A 23566-nucleotide genomic window follows, 5' to 3' on the forward strand; every position below is an offset into this window, starting at 1 on the left:
AGAAAGCAGCCAACTGTTTTTTGCCTTAGATAGCCTCAATCTATGTAACAGAGTTGAAAGATAAACTCCACTAAAACAAAATCTAAGGCCAGTGTGGTGGTGCCACACTTATAATCCCAGTGCTTGGGAGGCTGAGACAGGAGGATTATAGGTTCAAAGCCAGCCTCAGCAACTTAGTGAAGCCCTCTGCAACTCAGACCGTGTTTCAAAATAATTAAGAAAATTGGGTTGGGGTATAACTTGGAGGTAGAATACCTCTGGGTTCTATCCTCGGTTAATGAAACAAAAACCAAAAAACTAAGTTCAATTTATAGAAAAATTTGAAAAGCCTAATTAAAGTAACAAGTTAAAAATAATATGCAACTTAAACCATCAAAAATTACTATTAAAATTTTAATGCTATACAAAGATCAACACTTTCTGTAAAATATTTTCTTCTTCAAAGAATAATATATAGAATTCTAGCCTAAACAATAAAAGCTTAATTTAGAAAACAAAGTACATATATTCAGTGTATTATTAAGTAACCTCAGATATGATTATAAAAATGTATGATCACAAGAAAAATATATTTTATAACATTAAGTGGAAGTAAAGATAGTTTAAAATGTATATAGGATAGGTCCTCAATCATTAGTAAACATCTCCAAACTCACAAATAAATCCAGAAGCCTTTAGGAATAATAATAAATCAGGTATTAAATAATCTTAACAAAATTTTTCAAAAAGGCTGGGCATGGTGGTGCATACTTGTAATCCCAGCAATTTGGAGGGCTGAGACAAGAGGATTGCGGCTTGGAGACAGCCTCAGCTGCTTAGTGAGGCCCTTTGCAACTCAGTGAGATTGTGAGATCCTGTTTCAAAATAAAGAATAAAAAATAGTGCTAGTGCTAGGAATGTAGCTCAGAGGTAAAATGCTCTTCGGTTCCATCTTCAGTACCGCAAAAAAAAATAAATAAATAAAATAAAAATAAAAAGAATTTGAAGCCAGGCATGATGGCATGTGCTTGTAATCCCAGCATTTGAGAGGCTGAGACAGGAGGACCTTGGTTCATGGACAGCCTCAGCTACTTACTGAGGCCCTTTGCAACTCAGTGAGACCCTGTTTCAAAATAAAGAATAAAAAACAGGACCGGGGGTGTAGTTTAGAAGTAGAATGCCCCTGGGTACCACCCCCAGTACCACACACACACAAATTAAAAATAAATAAAAACAAATTTAAAAAATTACAAAGGCTAAGATGAAATGAAAAAAATAAAACTATAAAATACTAAAAGCAATTAACTACAATGCTAATGCACTTTAAAAACAATATAACAGGTCTTTTTCTTACTCTTTTACTCTGGGATATTAAAGTTTAAAAATATAACTGTTCTAGGCCAGGTGTAGTGGTGCATGCTTGTAATCCCAACAATTCCGAGAGGCGGAGACTTGAGGATTGAGATTTGCAGACATACTTGACTACTAGCAAGGTCCTTTGCAACTCAGTGAGACAGTTTCAAAAATAAAAAGACTAGCCTGGCGTGGTGGTGCACACTTGTAATCCCCGTGTTTGGGAGGAAGAGATAGGAGGGTCCTGCAGGTTGGAAGCCAGCCGTGCTGGCTGAAGAGACCCTGTTTCCAAATAAAAAAAAGTATAAAAATAGGTCTGGGAGTATAGCCCAGAGGTAGAAGGTTTTCCAGGAACCCCTGTACCACCAATAAACAAACAAACAAACAAACCTACCTACCTAAAAAAAATAGGGCTGAGGGTGTAGCTCAGAGGTACAATTCCCCTGGGTTCCATCCCCAGTACTGCACACACACACACACACACACACACACACACACACACACACACACACACACACACACTCTTTGTCGCTGGGCATAGTGGCACACGCCTGTAATTCCAGTACTTGGGAGCGAAGACAGGAGGATTGCAGATTCAAGACCAGACACAGCAACTTAAAATGCTCTCCACAACTTACTGGGACCCTGTTTCAAAATAAAAAATAAAATAGAGCCAGGCATGTAGCTCAGAGGTAAAATGCCCCTGGGTTCAATCCCTAGTACCATGAATATATACATATGTATATAAAATGTAATAAAATATATATAATGTAACTGAAATAAGACTGAACAAGAACAGTTATAAAAAAAAACTTTTTACTTACATAGAAAAAAACCCCATCATTGCAATATATAAAATCCCTTCTGTATGAGCACCACCTAGTGGTCAAATTGCATACAAGTTTTTTGCTCATCTTGGCATACCAGGGCCAATTAAAAAAAAAAGATAAAAACCATACTACTTAATCAGAGATGTAGAAACAAGGTTGATTTAAATATTACTCATTGTTTTCTTGAAATGGGCAAGATTCTATTTCTATAGCTTTTAGTTCAAAGACTTATATTTGCTATGTCCATTCTTTTGCCACCCCATTCCTTATAAATTCCAGACAAATACCAAGAATTGCTGGTGATTTCATTTTACATTATTCTCACTAGTATCAGATGATATGTATCCACAGTAGGAGACATACTCATCTGAGAAAATTACTTGTTTATAGACCCTGTTCTGATTTCAAGCCCCTTCTGATTCTGATTGTATGTTAATGTTAAGATAATATTAACATACAAAATTTTGTTTAAACAAACTTTTTCTTGCCGTTGAGATAAAAGCACACTATGAATTATTTTGTTTCCTCAGCGATTATGGCAACTGCTAATTCCCAATTCATTTAGGATCTTGACACTATTTTAGCTGGGCACAGTGGTACATGGCTATAATCCCAGTACTTGAGAGACGAGACAGCAAGATCACCAGCTTCAGCAACTTACTGATACCCACAACAACTTAGCAAGACCCTGTTTCCAAATAAAAAAATATTAAGGGCTGAAGGTAGATCCTCCCTCTCCAAGCCCTATCCCCAGTACCATATACACAAAAAAGTGTCTTGACACTATACTTAAGATTATTCCAACATTTATCCACTGTATCCTTTTCTCTCACATTAGGATTTTTATCTCTTGAGATTCTCCCAATAACTGCTAGAAAGTTTCTCTTTCAGTTTCTTAAATCATAAAATCATAGTCATTTTCATGCTAAATTCTGAAATTAACTTTTAATCACTATCTTATTTCACTCATTGTCTTACTAATGAGAACCACCATCACCTTCAAAGGTAAATACATAATTTCATAGCACATTTCATGCTGGCAGACCCTTCTACAGGACCACTCATCAGCTCAAAACACAGGTTTTATACCCTTGTTCTCACTAACAAGCACCAATGAATTTTCTGCATTTCCTTTGATTATTACCCTCCAACAATATTAATCTGTCCAGGAAATGCCTCAAACTCTGACTTGGCATCCTTCAATACCTTGCTCAAATGTGAACTTTCTTCAGAAAACTACAATAATTTAATATCTATTAAATTTAAACTATCTTACCATAAAAAACTAAGCACTAAAGTATAATAAAGTTAGCAGCATAGAATAAATGTTTAATAAATGTTGGATACATGTACTTCTTGATGAACAAAACTAATATTCTAAGCTATTGGCTTTTAAAATAAACACTAAATTCATTTCTCTCTCTCTCTCTCTGGATGGAACTCAGGGGCATTCTACCTACAAGTGACACCCCCAGCCCTCTTTATTTTTTGAAACAAGGTCTCACTGAGTTGCAAATGGCCTTACTAAGTAGTTGAGGCTGTCATTGAACTGCAATCCTCCTATCTCAGCTTCCCAAATACTGAGATTACAAGCCTGAGCCACCATGCCCAGCTCAATTTTATTTTCTTACTATTAGCTTTTCTTAAATTGTGGAAAATGAAGCAGTAATTACATCCTACTTTGCAAACCACTATTCAAAGATATTTTCATATTATAAAATAATTACTCAGATACTGAGTTCTAAGAATAGCCCAACAGCTGCTCTGATTCACCCCAAACCACAATGCTACTACACAAATGGAAATGACCCCTATATTGGCTCTTAAAAAAAAGACCAGCAGCAGCCGGTTAGCTCAGTTGGTTAGAGCGTGGTGCTAATAACGCCAAGATCCCCGTACGGGCCAGTACTGTTTTGCCGGGCATGGTGGCGCACGCCTGTAATCCCCGCGCTTGGGAGGCAGAGACAGGAGGATGGTGCAGCTTCGAGGCCAGCCGCGTGTGCTGGCTTAGGAGACCCTGTTTCCAAATAAAAATGTAAAAATGGGTCTGGGAGTGTAGCCCAGAGGTAGAAGGGCTTCCAGGAACCCCAGTACCACCAAAAAAGAAAAAAAAAAAAAAAGACCAATAATCAATAACTGATACCATATTTTATTTTATTTTATTTTTTGTGTTACTGGGGTAGAACCCAGGGGCTTTTCTACCTCTGGGCTATATTCCCAGACTTATTTTATACTTTATTTGGAAACAGGGTCTCACTAAGTAGCTGAGGCAGACTCTGAACCTGTGCAATTTTCCTGTCTCAGCCTCCCATGCACTGGTATTACAAGCACGGTGACACCCGGCTGATACCATATTTTAAATAAAATACACTTTACCATTGTTACTTATAACATTTGTGTTTTAAAGCTTTTCAATGAAAAACTATTAAAACTTGCCTTGTCAAAATAAGGTACTTTTTTCCAATTTTCATTTTCTAACAAAAAGCTAAAGAAAACCTAACCATTTTATATAGTACCATCACTACCCAATTCTAATCTATTCTTTCTCAAGTAATTATTTTATGAGGTGACTGCCACAAGTAGCCTATACATAAGGTAGGAAAAGCAAAAAAATTCCCAAACTAAGCCCTGATAATTCTTAAATTACAATTGTATCAGAATAGTCAAATAGTACCAAGAACTTAAAACATGTTTATATGCTTTTAGCCCAGTAATTTGACATCTGAAAATCAATCCTAAGGGAACTAACTGCACAAGCACTTTTTCTATCCAAAGTCTATTCACTGTATCTTTCTTTACAAACCCTACTAAAAATGGGAGTAAAGACCAGTCATGTTCATCAAATTATCTATATACTATCCATGATATCTATGTATGAGGCTAAGAAATTTTAAATTTAAATATAAGTATTAAAAAGCATGGTGTATATTACATGGAAAATATAAATATGATAAAATGTATATGATGAGTTTATAATATGGAAAACTCATTAAAAATGTAAAATATAAAGTGATTTAGAGGTTGAATAAACAGAATAAAAATCCTTATCTATTCAGTTCTGAGATATAAATCAGCCAGCCAGTTAGCCAAGGAGGAGGGTGTAGGTTATTTAAAACTATTTCAGAACTCAAGCTTCTTTTGTTTTTTCAGTACTGAGGATGGAACCCAGGGGCATTCTACCTCTGAGAGACATCCCAAGCCCTATTTTTTATTATTTTTGAAACAGGGCCTCACTGAGTTGCGAAGGGCCTCACTAAGTAGTGAAGGCTGTCTGTAAACCGCGATCCTCCAGTCTCAGCCTCCCAAATGCTGGGATTACAAGCATGTGCCACCACGCCAGGCAGAGCTTGATGCTATTAATACCTACCAAAACAGAATGAACTGAAAAAGAAAAAGAGCAAGAGAATGACCTACAAAGATGGCAGGTTCTCAGCTACTTCTCAATAAGACTAGTTGATTATTATCAGAGCACACTCAGATATATTGATGCTAGTACTTTCTTGATCTTGCTAGAATATGTCAACAAGGGCTTACATACAACTGCACAAAGACTGCCACTAAACTAAGGCATTGATTAAATGCCAACAACTGTAAGATGCAAACTAATTTTAGAAATACAAATGTAAAATGGGTGTGTATAAATTAATGACTAAGGATATTTTAATAACATAATTCCCTAAATAAGGTTGTTATGAATTTGTTTATAAAAAGTTGTGGCATAGTAGTACATACTTGTAATCCCCATACTTGGGAGACTGAGACTGTAAAATCACAGGTTTGAGGGTGGCTTCAGCAACTAAGCAGAGCCCTCAGCAACTTATCCAGACCCAATTTTGGAATTAAAAAAAAAAAAAAAAAAAAAAGGCTGGGTGAACAGCTTGGGTGCAGAATGCCTCTGTGATCAATCCCCAGGACCAAAAAGGAAATAAATAAATAAATAAATCTGGGGGGGTAACATAATCTTCTCCAATTTATCCTAATTGTTTATCCAATGGGCAGTGAATAACAAAAGTTCTCTATGTATGCAAAAAAAGTATTTGAAAGTAGACACCTAAAGAATCAGGTAAAACTGACTTTTCATTCATTTGTAGTGAAGACATCAGGGAAGAAGTATGTCAGATTAAAAAAGCATGTGAGAATCTTAAGAAATTAATAAATAAGCAATTAACCTGAGTAGATACTTCCCAAAGAAGGAATACAAATGGCCAAAAACATGAAAAGTATTCAACATCATTAACAATTAGGAAAAAGCAAATTAAAACCACACTGAGATTTCATCTAACTCCAGTTGGAATGGCAATCTACAAGAATACAAACGATAATAAATGCTAGTGAGGGTTTGGGGAAAAAGAAACACTGTGGTAGGATTATATATTAGTACAACCACTATGGAGATCAGTATAGAGGGTCCTGAAAAGATAAGGAATGGAACCACCATATGACTCAGCCATACAATTTCTTGGTATCTTTCCAAAATAATTAAAATTAGAATACTATAGTGACACATACATATACATGTTTTTAACAGCACAATTCATGACAGCCAAGTTATGGAACCAACTTAGGTGTCCACCAAAAGATGAATGGATAGAGAAAAGGTAATAGTTACACACAATGGAGTTTTACTCAGCTATAAAAGAACAAAAGTTAAGTATGTCATTTGCAGGAAAATAGATGGAACTGGAGAATAAAGTGAGATCAACCAGACTATGGAAATCAGGGGCCACATGTTTTCTCTCAGAGGAAGAAAAGGAACTTCATGAAAATGAGAGACCTTGGAGTAGTGGAAGGGAATTGGAGGAAGGGGGGGAGGGTTTGAGTAAGCAAACAGACTAAATAATGCATTGCTACTAATCAGACATGCATGCACAGGGAGGGAGGAAGAGAGGGCTGCAGGGGGAAACTCACCAAGAGATTTTGTAAGTGTGTGTGTGTATGAATGTATCACTTTGAGTCTCACTATGATGCACAACCACAACACACCAATAAAAAAAAATCTTAGTTGAGGATATAGAAATATTAATTACCTAAATTTGATCATTATACATTGTGTACTCAATAGATTTATCAAATTATCATATTGTACCCCCAAAATATTAAATATTACCTGTCAATTTAAAAGTAAAAAACTGTAAAGGCAAAATAGTGCTTTCTCTTTTAATACTTTAAAATACTTGCCAGGCATGGTGGTGCACGCTTGTAATCCCACCACTCAGGAGGTGGAGAACAGAGGATCGTGGTTTGGGGACAGCCTCAGCTACTTAGCAAGGCCCTTTGCAACTCAGTGAGACCCTGTTTCAAAAAATAAAAAGATAAAAATAGGAATGGGGGTGTAGCTCGGAGGTAGAATGTTCCTGGGTTCCCCAGTACCACAAAATAACAAACAAACAAAAAAAAACTTGTCTATTCTAAATATAATACTAAAAGAAGAAATGTCAGAAATTTACTTTAAAATACCACAATAAAGTGAAGCAGCAGCAGTGGTGGTAGCCATGGTACAGTATTTCTCACTCTGGCTATAGATTAAAAAACACCTGGAGAGCTGGTAGGACTTCCCAAATGCCAGTTTGCATCTCAAACAAATTGAATCAGCATCTCTTGTATCAGTAATTTTTAAAGTTCCTTAAGTAATTCCATGTCCATCCTTGGTTATAAAGTATATATTTAACCAGCGAGACCGGGATCGGAGCCTTCCATGAGGCAAGGGTGGTGCTGGGGTCTCCAAGGCCAGGATTGGAGCCTGCCAAGGGGTGAGGCTACTGCCGGGACCAGCGAGGCCATGATCGAATCCTGCCTTGAGGCAAGGCCAGTGCTGGGGCCTCTGAGGCTGGGATTGGAGCCTGCCGAGGGGTGAGGCCGGGGTCGGGGCCAGCGAGGCCTGGATCGGGGCCTGCCATTTGGTGAGGCTGTAATGGAGCCAGCGAGGCCAGAATAGGAACCTGCCTAAAGGCAAGGCCAGTGCAGCGGCCTCTGAGGCCGGGATCGGAGCCCGCCATGAGGCAAGGCCGGTGCTGGAGCCAGCAAGGCTGGGAACAGAATTTGCCGGGTGACCAGGCCAGTGCCGGGGCCTTTGAGAGTAGGATCAGAACTTGCAATGCAGCCTACACAAAGAATACCAAAGAAAAATAAAAAGCAGATGCTCTCCCTAATATGCAAAAACTAGGAAAAAATGGGTAATAGAAGGTAATCTAGTAGAAGAAAGGGCCCTATGGAGAAGCAATTAAGATGACCAATCAGAAGGGATGGGAAGGGGGACGATGGAATCTCATTAAAACATAAGATGTACGTAAACAAATATATCAATGTTAAACACTAAATCAAGTATGGGATTGAGGGAGGGGGAGGGAATGGGATGGGGATTGGGCAAAGGCTAATTGGATGATGTGTACTTGGATATCCACACAAGTCTTATATTCCACTGTGATGTTTGATTACAATGCACCAATAAAAAATTATATAATAAGTACCATGAAATTCCCTGTAACTTTGAAATTGAAATCAATCAAAGGGGGAAAAAATCCTATACCTAACAGCATTCTCAGACATGCTGATGGGAATATAAAGTGTTGTATCAGTCTTGAAAAGTTTGCCATCTCCTCAAAATGTTATGTGGAGTTACTATACAACACAGCAGTTCCTCTCCTAGCTATTTATACAAGAGAGCTAAAAATGTCCACAAAAACTTATGCACAAAGGTTCACAGCAGAAGTAGATTCAAAACAGCCTCAAAATGGAAACAACTCAAATGCCCATCAATTTGTAAAGGAATCATTCCCTGAGCGTGTGCTATACTTTAAAGTAACATCCAATTCACAGCAATAATATATCCTACCTTTATTGGTGAAATATGAGAATGAGAAACAAATCCGTGGACATTCTCGATCTCTGACAGGTTCTTTTCTGAGACATGAACTAATTCTGGGCCCATCACTTCATTGGTGATCTGTGGGGAAATGTGATCTTGAGGAGGTGTATCTTCATCCTGATATCGGTATTTCTGTAAAGTAAAGTATTAAATGTGAAGAAGCCCCAAAAAGCAAAGTAAGTTTAATTCGAATTACAGTTTTCATAACTAATCAAACAATATAAACAATACAAAAAGCATATATTATGTAAAGGGGGGCTGGGGATTGAACCTAGGAGCATTGTACCTCTGAGCTACACCTCCAGCCCCCCCCCCCTTTTTGTGGTACTGGGGTTCCTAGAAGCCCTTCTACCTCCGGGCTACACTCCCAGACCTATTTTTTTTTAATATATTTTTATTTGGAAACAGGGTCACTTAAGTTGTGGAGGGCCTCACTAAGTAGCTGGGGCTAGCTGGAAACCCAGATCCTAAGTTCTAAAATTACAAGCATGTGCCACCATGTTCAGCCATATATTATGGTTTAATGCATCAAATCAGAAAGAAATAGGGCTCCATTTTAGAAGTCATGACAATATTTTATTATTGAAAATATTTCTGTACTAAACATGTACAGACTTTTTAAATCATTATTCCCTAAACAATACAGGATGACAACTAATTACATAGCATTCAGGTTTTATTAGGTATTCTAAGTATTCTAGAGATGATTTCAAGTAAACAGAAGGATGTGTGATGGTAAAAAGAATGACAACACTTTTACCAGGGTAGATCAACAAAAACATAAATACCTGGCTTTGATGATGGTGCAAGAATAACAGGATGTCTACTTACAAGTGCAAAGATAACTGAGAAGAGTTTCTCTTGCAGCAAGTTAACTCTATCAAAATGTAAATACATATAACCCGTGACCCTAAAGTTTCATTTTTATGATAGCAAAGTTGCCGTTATCTGTAAATGCTATTACCATATATGAAGAAAATACAAATTAATACATAAATTTATAATTAGAGCCAGCATTATTTAAACCTTTAGTAGTCAGGATAATATGTATTGACACAGGGTTAGAAAACTGATAAATGGATCAAAAGGAGCTCAAGAAGAGATTCACATATGGAAATTCATAACAGTACAGATCATTGAGATGGAAAGAAATCAGTAAGTGGGACTGGGACAATTGGGTATTCATTAGAAAAATGAAATGTACTGACTATATTAAAACAAAAACCAAGTTCAGGCAGATTAAAGATATATAAATGTGAAGTCAACAGAGTTACAGAGATTACAACTTCTGATTATGAAGGGCATCTAAAGCAAGACATAAAATGTCTAAAACTAAACAGAAAAATTCACAATTAAAAAATTGAATCAGGTTGGTTGATTGAATGTGTGTGTGTGTGTGGGGGGGGGTGTTTTCCAATGGTGGAGATTAAATATAGGACCTTGTACAGGCTAGGTGAGCATTCTACCATATAGCTACAACCCTAACGGAAGGATACAAAGCAAAAAATCAACAAAGGAAAAAGTAACATAGGGCCAAATCTGGGGTAAACCAGAAGCCAACTTCCAGAATCCTCTTCTTACAGATTGATAGGATTCCCTTTTCTCAGCAACAAGCTGTGACAACACATGTGAAATGTTGCCAACCAGGAAAAAGCATTTGGAGACCAAAAGTCCAGAATTTTCAATGTGGGCCAGTCACATAGACAGCCTCTTTTCTAGTACATGTCAAAATCCCAGACTCCTAGAAAACGCCGAGCGTAAACCATCTGTATGCATAAATGAATTAGGCACAGTGAGCTATTTTTATCTCTTAATGATGGGAATCCTCAAATCTGAATTCCCTGATCCAAACTGAGGGCCAATCTCACAAGATGATCTTTACAAAGATAACAACTTAAGTTGTATAGTTCTTTTCTGCACAACACCAATAATACGAAAAGAAAACTGATATAGAAAATGTGTACAACTATTATCTGACCAAAACATAAATAAAAATTGAGAATCCCACTACAGACTAATGATAATGGTGAATTAGATTTTATGAAATCCAAGATGATGAATCTGCATATGACAGTATTCTAATTGAATTTTCTCAAATTTAAGAACTGATTAGTAATTGATTTTTAATTACCTACCCATTTGGTAGTCTCCACTGATAAGGCATGTTATATCAAGTTTATGGATACTTATTAAACTTTATAATAAAATTTCTAACACTGTAATATATCATAAAACTCTAGATTCAGAACTTCCTTCAAATGTTTATCTTCCTTTACTAATAAAGATTTTGTTTGGGGCTGACCTGTGCACCCCTTCCCCATATATTTTTTTATTTTTCCTTTGGTACTGGAACTTGAACCCAGAGTCAGTCCACCTCTGAGCTACACCTCCAGCCCTATTTTTTATCCTTTAAATTAAAATAGAATCTTACTAAGTTGTGGAAGGCCTAAGTAGCTGAGGCTGGCTGAGAAGCTGTGATTCTCCTGTCTCAGCCTCCCATGTATTGGGATTACAAGTGTGCACCACCACATCCAATCCCCAAATTTTTATATTAGCGTTTTACCTCCTGGTATCCCCAAAATGTGATTGTATTCAGAGATGGGCCTTTAAAAAGGATAGTTAAGTTAAATGAGGTCATTGTGTTTGGGGCCAGATTTCTGAACCTGGTAAGGACTGTCTGGCCCACCAGTGAAACAGTGGAAAATAATTCCTAAAAGCAACATATTCCACTGACCCAAAACACTTCATGAGTATCACTCCTGATTCAGTCACCAGATGAGCCTCTAACAAAAAAATGAACAAAATTTATCCGTAATCATTTTGAGGCAAATTTACTTTTTTATTCCGGGTGCTTGATTTTTTTTTCTTTTTCTTTGAACAAAAGCTTTTTAACTTTTTTAGTTTCTCTCTTAAGCTCTTTTTTTTTTGGGGGGGGGTGGTACTGGGGGTGGAACCCAGAGGCTTTCTACCTCCGGGCTATACTCCCAGACCTATTTTATATTTTATTTGGAAACAGGGTCTCACTAAGTTGCTGAGAGCCTCACTAAGTAGCTGAGGCTGGGTTTGAACCTGTGCAGGTTCTCCTGTCTCAGCCTCCCAAGCAGGAGGATTGCAAGTGTGTGTCACCATACCTGGTTAAACTCTCTCTTAAACTCTTACTTTTATAAAAAAAATACTGGTTATTCAACGTTTGCTAGTCTCAGTCTTTGAGGTGTGAATTTTTTTTTTCCAGTACTAGGACTAGAACCCAGAGGCACTGTACCTCAGAGCTACATCCCCCAGTCCTATTTTTTTTAAGTCTTTTTATTTCTTGAAACAGGGTCTCATTGAGTTGTGAAGGGCCTAAGTAGCTGAGGCTGACCACCTAACCATGATCCTCCAGTCTGCCTCCCAAATGCTGGAATTACCAGGTGTGAATTTTCTACCTGACCTCACCTTTGGAAATGCAAATTTAATACTTATAGACTGCTTAAGCTATTTCAGATAATAGTTTTGTTTCTAAAAGCTGGCAAATAAAAAGAAAATCCTTTTTAAGGTCTATACAAAGAAAATTATAAAACATTGAAAAAAGAAATTGAAGAAGACCTTAGAAGATGGAAAGATCTTTTACTTTCATGGATAGGTAGAATAAATATAAAAATGGCCAAACTTCCAAAAATGACTGACAGAATTAAACACAATACCCATTAAATTATCCAGATCATTCCTCACAGACATAGAAAAATGAGTCTTTAAATTCATTTGGTAAAAAAACAGAAACAAAAACAAAAGAACAAAACCCAGAATAGCTAAAGTAGTTCTCTCAGCAATAAAAACCATGCAAGAGGAATCAAAATACCTGACTTTAAACTCTACTAAAAAGGTGTAGTAATAAAAGAGCATGGTACTGACACAAAAACATAGACCAATGCAGCAGAAGAGAAGACTCAGAAACAAATCCACACACTTACAGCTAATTGATTTTTGACAAAGGGGCCAAAAACATAACACTGGAAAAAAGGTAGCCTGTTCAACAAATTATGTTGGCAAAATTGGTTAACCATATGCAGAAAAATGGAAATAAATCCCACCTCTCACCCTGGACAAGAGTCAATTCAAGATGAATCAAAGACTTGGAAATTAGACCAGAGACCTTGAAGCTCCTTGAAGAGGGCATAGGTCTAATACTACAACCCTTAGCACAGATTAAAAACTTTCTCAACAAGACCCCAAAAGCATAAGAAACTAAAAGGCGAATCAATACGTGGAACTGCATGAAACTGAAGAGCTTCTGTACAGCAAAGGACTTAACTGAGGGTCAACAATTTTTTTTTTTTTTGGTCAACTACTCCAATAGAGGACTAATATTTAGAATATACAGAGAACTCAAGAAACTCAGCACTAAAGAAAACAAATAACCCAATCAAAAAATGGGTAAGTGAACTAAATAGACACTTCACGAAGGAAGAAATTCAAATGGCCAATAAATGCATGAAAAAATGCTCAACATCATTAACAATCAGAGATGCGAATCAAAAGTACCCTGAGATTCCATCTAACTCCAACTAGAATGGCAATCATTCAAAACATAAACAACAACAAATGCTGGTGGTGATGATGAGAAGTGGGAACTCTTAATACATTGTTGGTGGGATTGCAAATTAGTGCAACCACTTTGGAGGACAGTATGAAGGATCCTCAAAAGAATGGGAATGAATTTACCATATGATCCAGCAATACCATGTCTGGGTATCTACCCAAAAGAAAGGAAACCAAACCACCAAACTAAAGCATATGTATCTATGTGCACAGCTGCACAATTCACCATAGCCAAACTATGGAACCAGCCAAGATGTCCATCAACAGATGAATGGATTATAAAACTATGGGATATATACACAATGGAATTTTACTCAGCCATAAAGGAAAACACACATCATTTACAGGGAAAAGGATGGAACTGGAGGACATTGTGCTAAGTGAGATTAGTCAATCACAAAAAAAGAAGAAATTGAATGCTTTCCCTAATATGTGGAAGCTAGAGAGAAAATAGGTCATAGTAGGAACTCTATAGACTAAAGAGATACCATAGATGAGAAAATAAGGCGACCTTGAGAGGATAGGAAGGGGGAAGAGGTAAGTTCTCTAATACACATGATGTACTTTAACATATATATCAAAGTCAATAACTAAGCCAAACATGGGAAGGAGGGAAGAGGGAATGGGTGGGAATTGGGTAAGGGCTAATTGGAGGATGTGTGCATGTTATATCTCCACTATCTTGTATCCCATTAAGATGTATGACTACAATGCACTAATTAAAAAATTAAAATAAAAGAAAATATATTCATTTAAAATTTCATCCCAGGCCCTACTTTATTCTTTTGTTTTGAAACAGGGTCTAATTGGGTTGCAGACGGCCTCATTCAGGTGCCAAGGCTGGCCTCCAACCCACAATCCTCCTGTCTCATCCTCCCAAGTACTGAAATTACTCACATGTGCCACCGCACCCAGCCATTATTTTAAAGTCCTATACCATTATTGAACACTTAGGTTGATTTGCAATATAGTTCTTCAAAGAATCACACATTTGATTTTTAAATACCTTCATTGGCACATTGTAGTCTTGCATCATTATGAAGTTCAGAGTGACAGGTGGACAGCAAGTTGTAATAGCTTTTTTGGTTGATTTCTTAGAATTTTCTACATTGATAATTATGTTGTCTATCAATAAAGATAGTTTTATTTCAATTAAAAAAACTTCATGGAGTCAAAAAAAGCTAGCACATAATAAATCTAAGCTTGTCTCTATATATGTAAGATATATATTTTTGCTTTCTATGTATAATAGGGTCTCATGTCTAATAAAATGAGTAAATCAGAGCCAGGCATGGTGGCATATGCCTGTAATAGTACTTGTGAGGGGGATCCCCCTTGAGACAGGGGGATCACAGGTTTAAGGACAGTCTTACCAAGTAGTAAACCTCTCATCAACCTAACAAGACCCTGTTTCAAAATGAAAATAATAATTATAATAATAAATAGGGCTAGAGGCATAACTCAGAATACCCCTGTACCCAGCACTCCCCCTCACACCAGTAATATATGACAGGTGTTTACGTGTATTCAATTAAATTTTAGAAAACTAACCTTTATTCTACTACAAAAACTTACTGATGAAAGCTTTTCTAAGTAGAATTAATGATTACCAAATATGCTTACAAAAACTGAGAGGACTTGCCTGCTTCTTTGTAACAGAGAACCGTGGTACTGCTATTTTCCTATTTATTCTTTGTCTAGACTAAATTTTTTTAAATGTACCTTTTCATTTTAGGGGGGGAGATTTAAAGAAGTTTATTAGAAAGATAGAAATACAGAAAATAGAAATACAGCCCCATGCCAGAGTGGCATGGAGTGACTCGAATGAATACACCCTCAATTATTTTTTAAGACTGGAAAACTTTGTGGGTTTTTTTTGGTTTGTTTCTGTTTGTTGTGGTACTAGGCATGGAACTCAGGGGCATTCTACCTCCGAGCTACACACCTAGCCCTATTTTTTAGTCTTTTAGTTGTTTTTTTTTTTTTTTTTAAAAAAACAAGGTCTCACTGAGTTGCAAAGGGCCTTGTTAAGTAGCTGAGGCTGTCTGCAAACCACAATTCTCCAGTCTCCAAACAAGAAATATTAAGACTTTTTTATTTTTTTATTTTTTGTGGTACTGGAGTTGGAACCCAGGGGCCTTCTACCTCTGGACTACACTCCCAGACCTATTTTATATTTTATTTGGAAACAGGGTCTCACTAAGTTGCTGGGAACCTCACGAAGGAGCTGGGGCTGGGTTCAAACCTACACGATCCTCCTGTCTCAGCCTCCCAAGTACTGGGATTAGAAGTGTGCGCCAACAAACCCGGCTTAGAAATCTTAAAACCTTTTCATAGCTCAAATTTTTTGTTTTATAAATGCTTATATCTATACCCAACATTCATGGTTTGTCTAAAATATTAATTGTTCAATAGATTTTGAAATTCACAAGTCTATGCACTAAAATATCTAAACTGAATTTGGACTGAGTTCTAAAAGCTTTATAATAAAATATTATTTAAAACATACTGGAACCAGGTGTGGTGGCACACGCCTGTAATCCCAGTACTTAGGAGGCTGAGACAGGAGGATCCAGGTTCGCGGACAGCCTCAGCTACTTAGTGAGGCCCTATGCAACTCAATGAGACCCTGTTTCAAAATAAAGAGTTAAAAATGGGGCTGAGGATGTAGCTCCTGGTAGAATGCCCCTGGGTTCCATCCCCAATACTGCCAAAAAAAAAAAAAAAGAAAGAAAGAAAGAAAGAAAGAAAGAAAGAAAGAAAGAAAGAAAGAAAGAAAGAAAAGAAAAAGAAAACAACAACAACAACAAAACCAAAAATACAAACAAAAACCAAAGATTTTGTTTTACCAAGATAACTTCCTTTGTTTTTCTGCTGATTCTGACAGGTTTTTTTTTTTTTTTTGGATGCTTAAAAATAGTTAAGTCCTATAAGAAGGTTTATTCAAATCTTTGTCTTAAAGTCTCTTTTTGGTTTAGAATTGATTAAATTATTATTTTTATAATAATGATATACTTATTGATAAAAAAAAAACTCTAAAGCTTTAGATATCTGACTATCTGATAGCCCAGAAACAATGAAGTAAATCATGTTCACTGTCTTAATATATGAATGAACTAAATTATTTTGCTAAGTTGCCAATAAACTCTAAGTAATAATACTTTATATATTATCTATAGTCATTTTATTTTATTTTTTGATGGTACTGGGATTCCTAGAAACCCTTCTACTTCCAGGTTACACTCCCAGACCTATTTTATATTTTTTTTATTTGGAAACAGGGTCTCTTAAGCCAGCGTGGTTGGCTTCGAACCTGCGTGATCCTCCTGTCTCTGCCTCCTAAGCGTCGCCACCACGCCCAGCTATTGTCTAGTCATTTTAGATAACGTGAGTCATGTATATGTAGTTAATAAGGGGCAATCCTGCCTTATCCTCCATCTCAAGACCAATTTAAGGTTGAAAATTTTGTATTAAGATATGTATAAGACTGGTCTTTTTAAAAAAGGTTTTTTAGTTGTATTGTTTGCACTATGACCTAATTTATAAAATACATGTAAGTATGTAAATGAGCATTCTTAATTGGTAAGAGACCATTAATTCTTGTAGCTGGTATTCAACAAATGAATCTAGATTCTAAAGATGTTAGGGAATGTGATACTCAACTTTATGCAGTTTGATCAGCCTGGGGAGAAGCAGCTAGAGTCATTTTTTTTTCATTTGCTTATACCTATGTACTGGTTAATTAGATTTACTACTTTTAACATCCGCCTAAAAATTGCCTCTTAGACAGCTCTCTGGTCTCCGGGTTTTGAATAAGAGTGCTCTCTGCCCTGCTTCCAATATTCTCCGGGTTCCTTCTGAGTTCTGATGAATAAAGGGAAGCTAAGCAGGCCTCCTGGTGGGGGACTGACACCAGAGATTATCTCATATTTAGAGATACTACTCCATCTACATATACACGCACATACACAACATACATGCACCCAGAGGCACATGCATAGACATACGTATGAAGATTCTTTTTGAGATTCTATAATAAATAGACTGTTTTCTCATAACTTGGCACCATACTTTCTCCTAAGAAGTGGTATAGTTAGAAGTAATTTCTGATCACACAGAAACCTGACTTTTTAAAAAAATATTTCATTTCCAATAAACTAGGTGGTGTTTTTATTTTTCAAAAGCTCATTGACAAAAATACAAGATTTACATTTTTTTTACTTATTCATTTACTTATTTTTGTGGGACAAGGGAGTGTGTGGTAGAACTCAAGGGCTTTCTACCTCTGGGCTATAGCCCCAGTCCTATTTTGTTTACTTAGGAATAGGGTCTAAGTTGCTGAGAGCCTCAGTAAGTTTGCTGAGGTTAACTTCAAACCTGTAATCCTCCTCTCTCAGCCTCCCAAATAGTAGGATTACCACCATACCTAGCTCTAAATTTACTTTTAAATATGACTTGGAATTTATATAGGAAAATCACCTGCTATGATTTATGGAAGAATGTGATTAAAGAATAATTTTAAAAAGTACCAGTGGAATTAGAAAATAAAGCTTTTGCACATGTAGAGCACTGATAATACACTTGTAAAAGACCTGTTTCGAGCTATTTCTGTTTTGACCAAAAGTTGTGGGATGATCCCTCAAAATGTATCCTGCTTTGATTACATAGTAAACATCTTAATTTTAACAAGTTCTGAATATATAAAAGCACACACTAAGCCAGGCATGGTAGAACGTATCTATAAATTCCTTACACTTGGGAGGCTGAGACTGGAGGATCAAAGGTTTGAAGACAGACACAGCAAGTAGTGGCACTCTGAGCAACACAGAGACCCTGTTTCAAAACAAAAAACAAATTACTGCTGATGATGTAGCTCAGAGGTAGAATGCTCTTAGATTCAATTCCCAGCATCAAATATAAAGTTAAATGAAAGCACATTAATGGAAAATGCCAAGTAGAACATTAAAAGTCTTAGAAACTATAGTTCTGTATATAGTCTCTTATCGATGCCATGCCAAAAACCTCAAATATTTTGGAAATCTTTAAGAATTCTATCCACAAGAAGTTAAACATCAAAAATAATTATCATGGCACATTTTTTTAGTTCCCAAATTAAAGTATCTAATGATTTCTGGAGTTGTTAAGACATAACTAAGATACTTTTTAAAACTACCTTTAGTTACAGTGTATGACAAGGTATTTCCAATAAAATACTTCATTTTTCCTACCAGAGGGCCAAGAACCTCAAGTGGTATTTTGTGACCCTAGCTGGGCATGGTGGGGCATACCTGTAACCCCAATATCTGAGAGGCTGAGACAGAAGGATTGCAGGTTTGAGGCTAGCCTCTGCAACTTAGCAAGACCCTGAGCAATTTAGAGATCCTGTTTCAAAATTAAAAAATATAAATGGCCTCAGGGTATACCTTGGAGGTAGAATGCCCCTGGGTTCAGAACATCCCCAGTAGCAATAAATAAATAAACAAATAAAACAATAAAAATCACAAAGTCCTTAAAGTGATAGGAGCTAGAGGAAGAACTCAAAAGCCACAGAAACTACTGGACTAATTATAAACAATGGCATGTAAATTCTTAAAACTGATTCTATGGTAAGGATAACATTCTTATGTGTGTAGAGCTGGTGATTAATTCAGGGGCATTTACCTCTGAGCTACACCCCAGTCCTATATTTTTAGTCTCTTTGTGCTTTTGAAACTGTGTCTCAATGAGTTGCTAAGGGCCTCACTAAGTAGTGAGGCTGTCCATGAACCAAGATCCTCCGGTCTCAGCCTCCCTAATGCTGGGATTACAAGCATGCACCACCACGCTCAGTCTATTTTTTATTTTGAAATAGGGTCTCAAAGTTGTTAAGGCTGGCCACGAATTTACAATCTTCCTGTCTCAGCCTCCCATGTACTAGGATTATAAGCCTGGGTCACTACATCCAGTTTAAGGATAGCATTTTTAAAACCCTCAAGTAGCCAGGCATGGTGGTGCACGCTTATAATTTTTTTTGGAGGGGCGGGTCTAAGGATGGAATTCGGGCATTTGACCTCCAAGCTATACCCCTGCCCTATTTTTTTTATCTTTATTTGCACAATATATTCTTTAATAAAGAAGGCAAAAACTGTTTCAGTATAATGTATTTACTTAACCAGTAATTTGAGGCCTATTCCTATCAACAATTAGGAAGTTTCAGTCCTATAAAAACTAAGAAGCCGGCCAGGCATGGTGGCACATGCTTGTAATCCCTGCACTTGGGAGGCAGAGACAGGAGGATCATGCAGGTTCGAAGCCAGCCACGTGCACTGGCTTAGGAGACCCTGTTTCCAAATAAAAATGTAAAAATAGGTCTGGGAGTGTAGCCTGGAGGTAGAAGGGCTTCCAGGAACCCCAGTACCACCAAAAAAAAAAAAAAAAAAAAAAAACCCTAAGAAGCCAGGTGAGGTGGCACACGCTTGTAATCCCTGCACTTGGAAAGCTAAGACAGGAGGATCACACAGGTTCGAAGCCAGCCTCAGCTACTTAGTGAGGCTCTCAGAAATTTAGTGAGACCCTGTTTCCAAATGGGTCTGGGAGGCCGGGCGTTGTGGCGCACGCTTGTAATCCCCGTGCTTGGGAGGCAGAGACAGGAGGATCGCGCAGGTTCAAAGCCAGCCGTGTGCGCTGGCTTAGGAGACCCTGTTTCCAAATAAAAAAGTATAAAAAATAGGTCTGGGAGTGTAGCCCGGAGGTAGAAGGGCTTCCAGGAACCCCAGTACCACAAAAAAATAAAAAAAGAAAGAAAGAAAGAAAGAAGTCTGGGAGTAGAGCTCGGAGGTAGAAAGCTTCTGGGTTCCACCCCCAGCACCACCAAAACTAACTAAATAAATAAGAATAGAAGCTCGGCGTGGTGATCTTGTAATCCCAGTACTTGGGAGGTGGAGACAGGAGGATTGCACAGGTTTGAAGCCAGCCTCAAACTCAGCTACTTGTTGAGACTCTCAGCAACTTGGTGAGACCCTGTTTCCAAATAAAATAGAAAATAGGTCTGGGAGTATAACCTGAGTATAGCCGGAAGAAAGCCTCTGGGTTCCATCCCCAGCACCACAAAAACAAAAAATTATACAAACAACAACAAACAAAAAACTAACAAAAACTAAGAATAGTATTTTATTTAAAATAATTAAGTAATCATTCTCCAACTACTATTTTTATAAGAGAGTTTCTCCTGTATCAGTTAAAATATATAACTTCTTTATGCCTTTTTAATCTTTTACATAAATATAACTATCATTAAGGCAAATCACATTTATTTTCTTTATAAAGGACATATCTCTAAATTAACATAACCACTTTTTTATTATAGGGGATAAGTAGGAAGGCATGCTTCTGTTGTTTTGTTTACAAGCTCTTTTTCGGTATGCAATCTAAATGTTAACTTGATTTAGAATCACATGCCTACAGGTTTAAATATCAAACCATCCACTAACAACTAATTCCATCAAAATAATATCATGAGGCACTTTCAGTTCTACATGGATGGTTCTTGTATATGTAATTATCTAAGTCAATAATTAATCTAATAGTAACAAGGAATGATGACATTTTACATGCAGCTTTTATAAAAACATTACATCTTAACTGCATAGACCAGTACTTTGTGTCAGACATACAATGGACTGATAACTCTAAGACATAAATTAAAGTCATTCAGACCCTATAATTTTAATCACAACTGTTTATTTGCTGAAATACTACTAGAATTTAAAACCAAGCTTTTTTAGAAAACATTATTTAAACCCACCTTACATCCAAACATTAAGGATATTGTGCTGTCGGTGCACACTACTTTACATTGGAGAAAAGCAATTCAAGTTTTTGATGCTAGGAGACATTTTTTTAGACCCTGAGTACTTCAACTGATCCAAGACTGAAACTCCAGATAAATGCCTTGGTAAATGTTGCTTGCTGACTGTCTTGAACATTTAATCTAGATCCAAAGAAGTATTTGAAAAAATGTACATTAAAATGTTCTTCAGCTGTTTCCACCCCCACAGCAGAGAACAGGTCGGCATGCTATAATTGGAATTATGATGCTATTTCTCTTTTCTATATAATAAAACTGCTTCAATAATTTACAGTCAAAATCCCAGAATAAAAGTACTTATTTAGTAACATTTTGTCAGGGCCCCAAAGCTTGCTAATATCCTTAAACTTTAATCCAGCATCTGACTTGACATGTAGCTCTACCTGCTACAGTATTACCACTGCTATCTCCTCCATGAGAATACAACACAACTTCAGCAGAATCACTTTGCTCAAATATATGCTGGCTGCCTTGGGGGAGAAGCAAGATGTTGCAACGAGGGGCTGACTGACTAGTCATGGAGAAGCTCTGAGATTTTCCTACATGATACTTTCTTATTATAACACTGAACATTCTCATCTAATTTAAAATACAGTTTTAATGGAAAAAGAACACCTTAGTCATTTATCACATTTTGCTATTTGATTTAGCCGCCGAAACAACAAAAAAATCAATTATTTGGAAAAACTAAGCAGAATAATAACAAAATTAATACTGGACAATAAAAAAGCTCAACAAGATGAAAATATATTTTCAAATACATTAACACAAAATCTAGGGAGGGCTGGGAGTAGAGGTCAGTTTGCCTAGCGTGATGAGTCCATGGGTTCAACCCCCACTCTAAAAAGCTTTATCTATCTAGCAAGGAGTGGCAGGGAGGCTGAGATTCGAGGATCAGGTTCAAGGATAAGGAGCAATAATTTAGATCAAAATAAAAAGCAAAAAATTACGACATGTAGCTCAGAAGCAGAATGCTCTTGGGTTCAATCCTCAGTATCACAATCTACCAATCAATTATCAATCATCAAGGCCAGCATAACTGCTAATGAAGACTGTCAAAACTATACAAAACTAAAATAATTGATATATATTCATATGCAAAAACTTTACCTTTCTACTTAGTAAGCAAAGCTTTTTGTGGAAAAGTATATTATACTTTATTCCAGAGACAGTGAGCCAAAAGACAAAAAATCCTTTATCACTAACCACTAGTCTAAATTTCAAACCTGCCACTTTTCTGTTTTCTATTTTACACAATAAGCAACTTTTTTTATTCTATGCAATAAGCAATGTTTTAAAAGAGAGAGGGAAAATGGAGGTAAAAGTAGGTAGATTTCTAAAACAGCATTGTACAAGAAATGACAGGTTCTCCAATCTAATTACCCTGATAGGTAAAGTAGTTGCAAATCACATGAACCCTGTGAAATTTAAATAAAAGGTCAAATGTCAACTATAATTAGAGCAAGAAAAAGTAAACAGCACATCAGAATACTAATACTTTGAAAAATGCTCTCAGTAGCCCGGCATGTTGGCGGGCATGGTGGCGCATGCTTCCTAATCCCAGCATTAGGGAGGCTGAGACCAGATGGAGGATCGAGGATCATGGTTTGTAGACAGCCTCAGCTACTTAGTGAGACCCTTTGCCAACTCAGTGAGACTCTTTTTCCAAAAATGAATGAATAAATAAATAAATAAATAAATACGGCAGGGGGGTGTAGTTAGGAGGAACAGAGCCTCTGTGTTTCATCCCCAGAACTACAAAAATAAAAAATAAAAAAAATGCACTCACTAGATCAGAACTATAGTTGTCAAGCTGTACATCTCAAGCTATTTCACATCAGTACTTCAGGGGCCCACCTATGTTCTATGTTCTCTTGTTTTAAAGGTTTTAGGAACCTTTAAACATTGTAATTACACATCAGAGTGAGATTCAAAGTAATATAAACATACATGAGCACATCACTGGATGAATCTCCCTTTGCACTCCACCTTACCCCTGCCCATACTATTAGTGAGATTGGTGGTGATACCTTCATGTAAGAACATATATTAACTTTTCCCTTCTTCAAGCCTTGATTTCCCCACCCCACCTCCCTCCCTCAGTCTGCTTCCACT

General features: G+C 36.8%; 1 protein-coding gene across 14 annotated transcripts in view; it reads right to left on the minus strand.

Moving 5' to 3' along the window:
• The window catches only part of DLG1 (discs large MAGUK scaffold protein 1), a gene marked incomplete at both ends in the record, with an annotated part of 254956 nt that overhangs the window by 173799 nt on the left and 57591 nt on the right, over positions 1–23566 (minus strand). For all 14 annotated transcript variants that reach the window (XM_080695610.1, XM_080695604.1, XM_080695603.1 and 11 more), the window contains one exon: positions 8995–9159. In XM_080695610.1, the coding sequence (XP_080551736.1) occupies positions 8995–9159 (165 nt within the window). The remainder of the gene's footprint in view (positions 1–8994; positions 9160–23566) is intronic.

Source organism: Muscardinus avellanarius (assembly GCF_963383645.1).
Source record: "Muscardinus avellanarius genome assembly, chromosome: 5".
NCBI classification, from domain to species: domain Eukaryota; kingdom Metazoa; phylum Chordata; class Mammalia; order Rodentia; family Gliridae; genus Muscardinus; species Muscardinus avellanarius.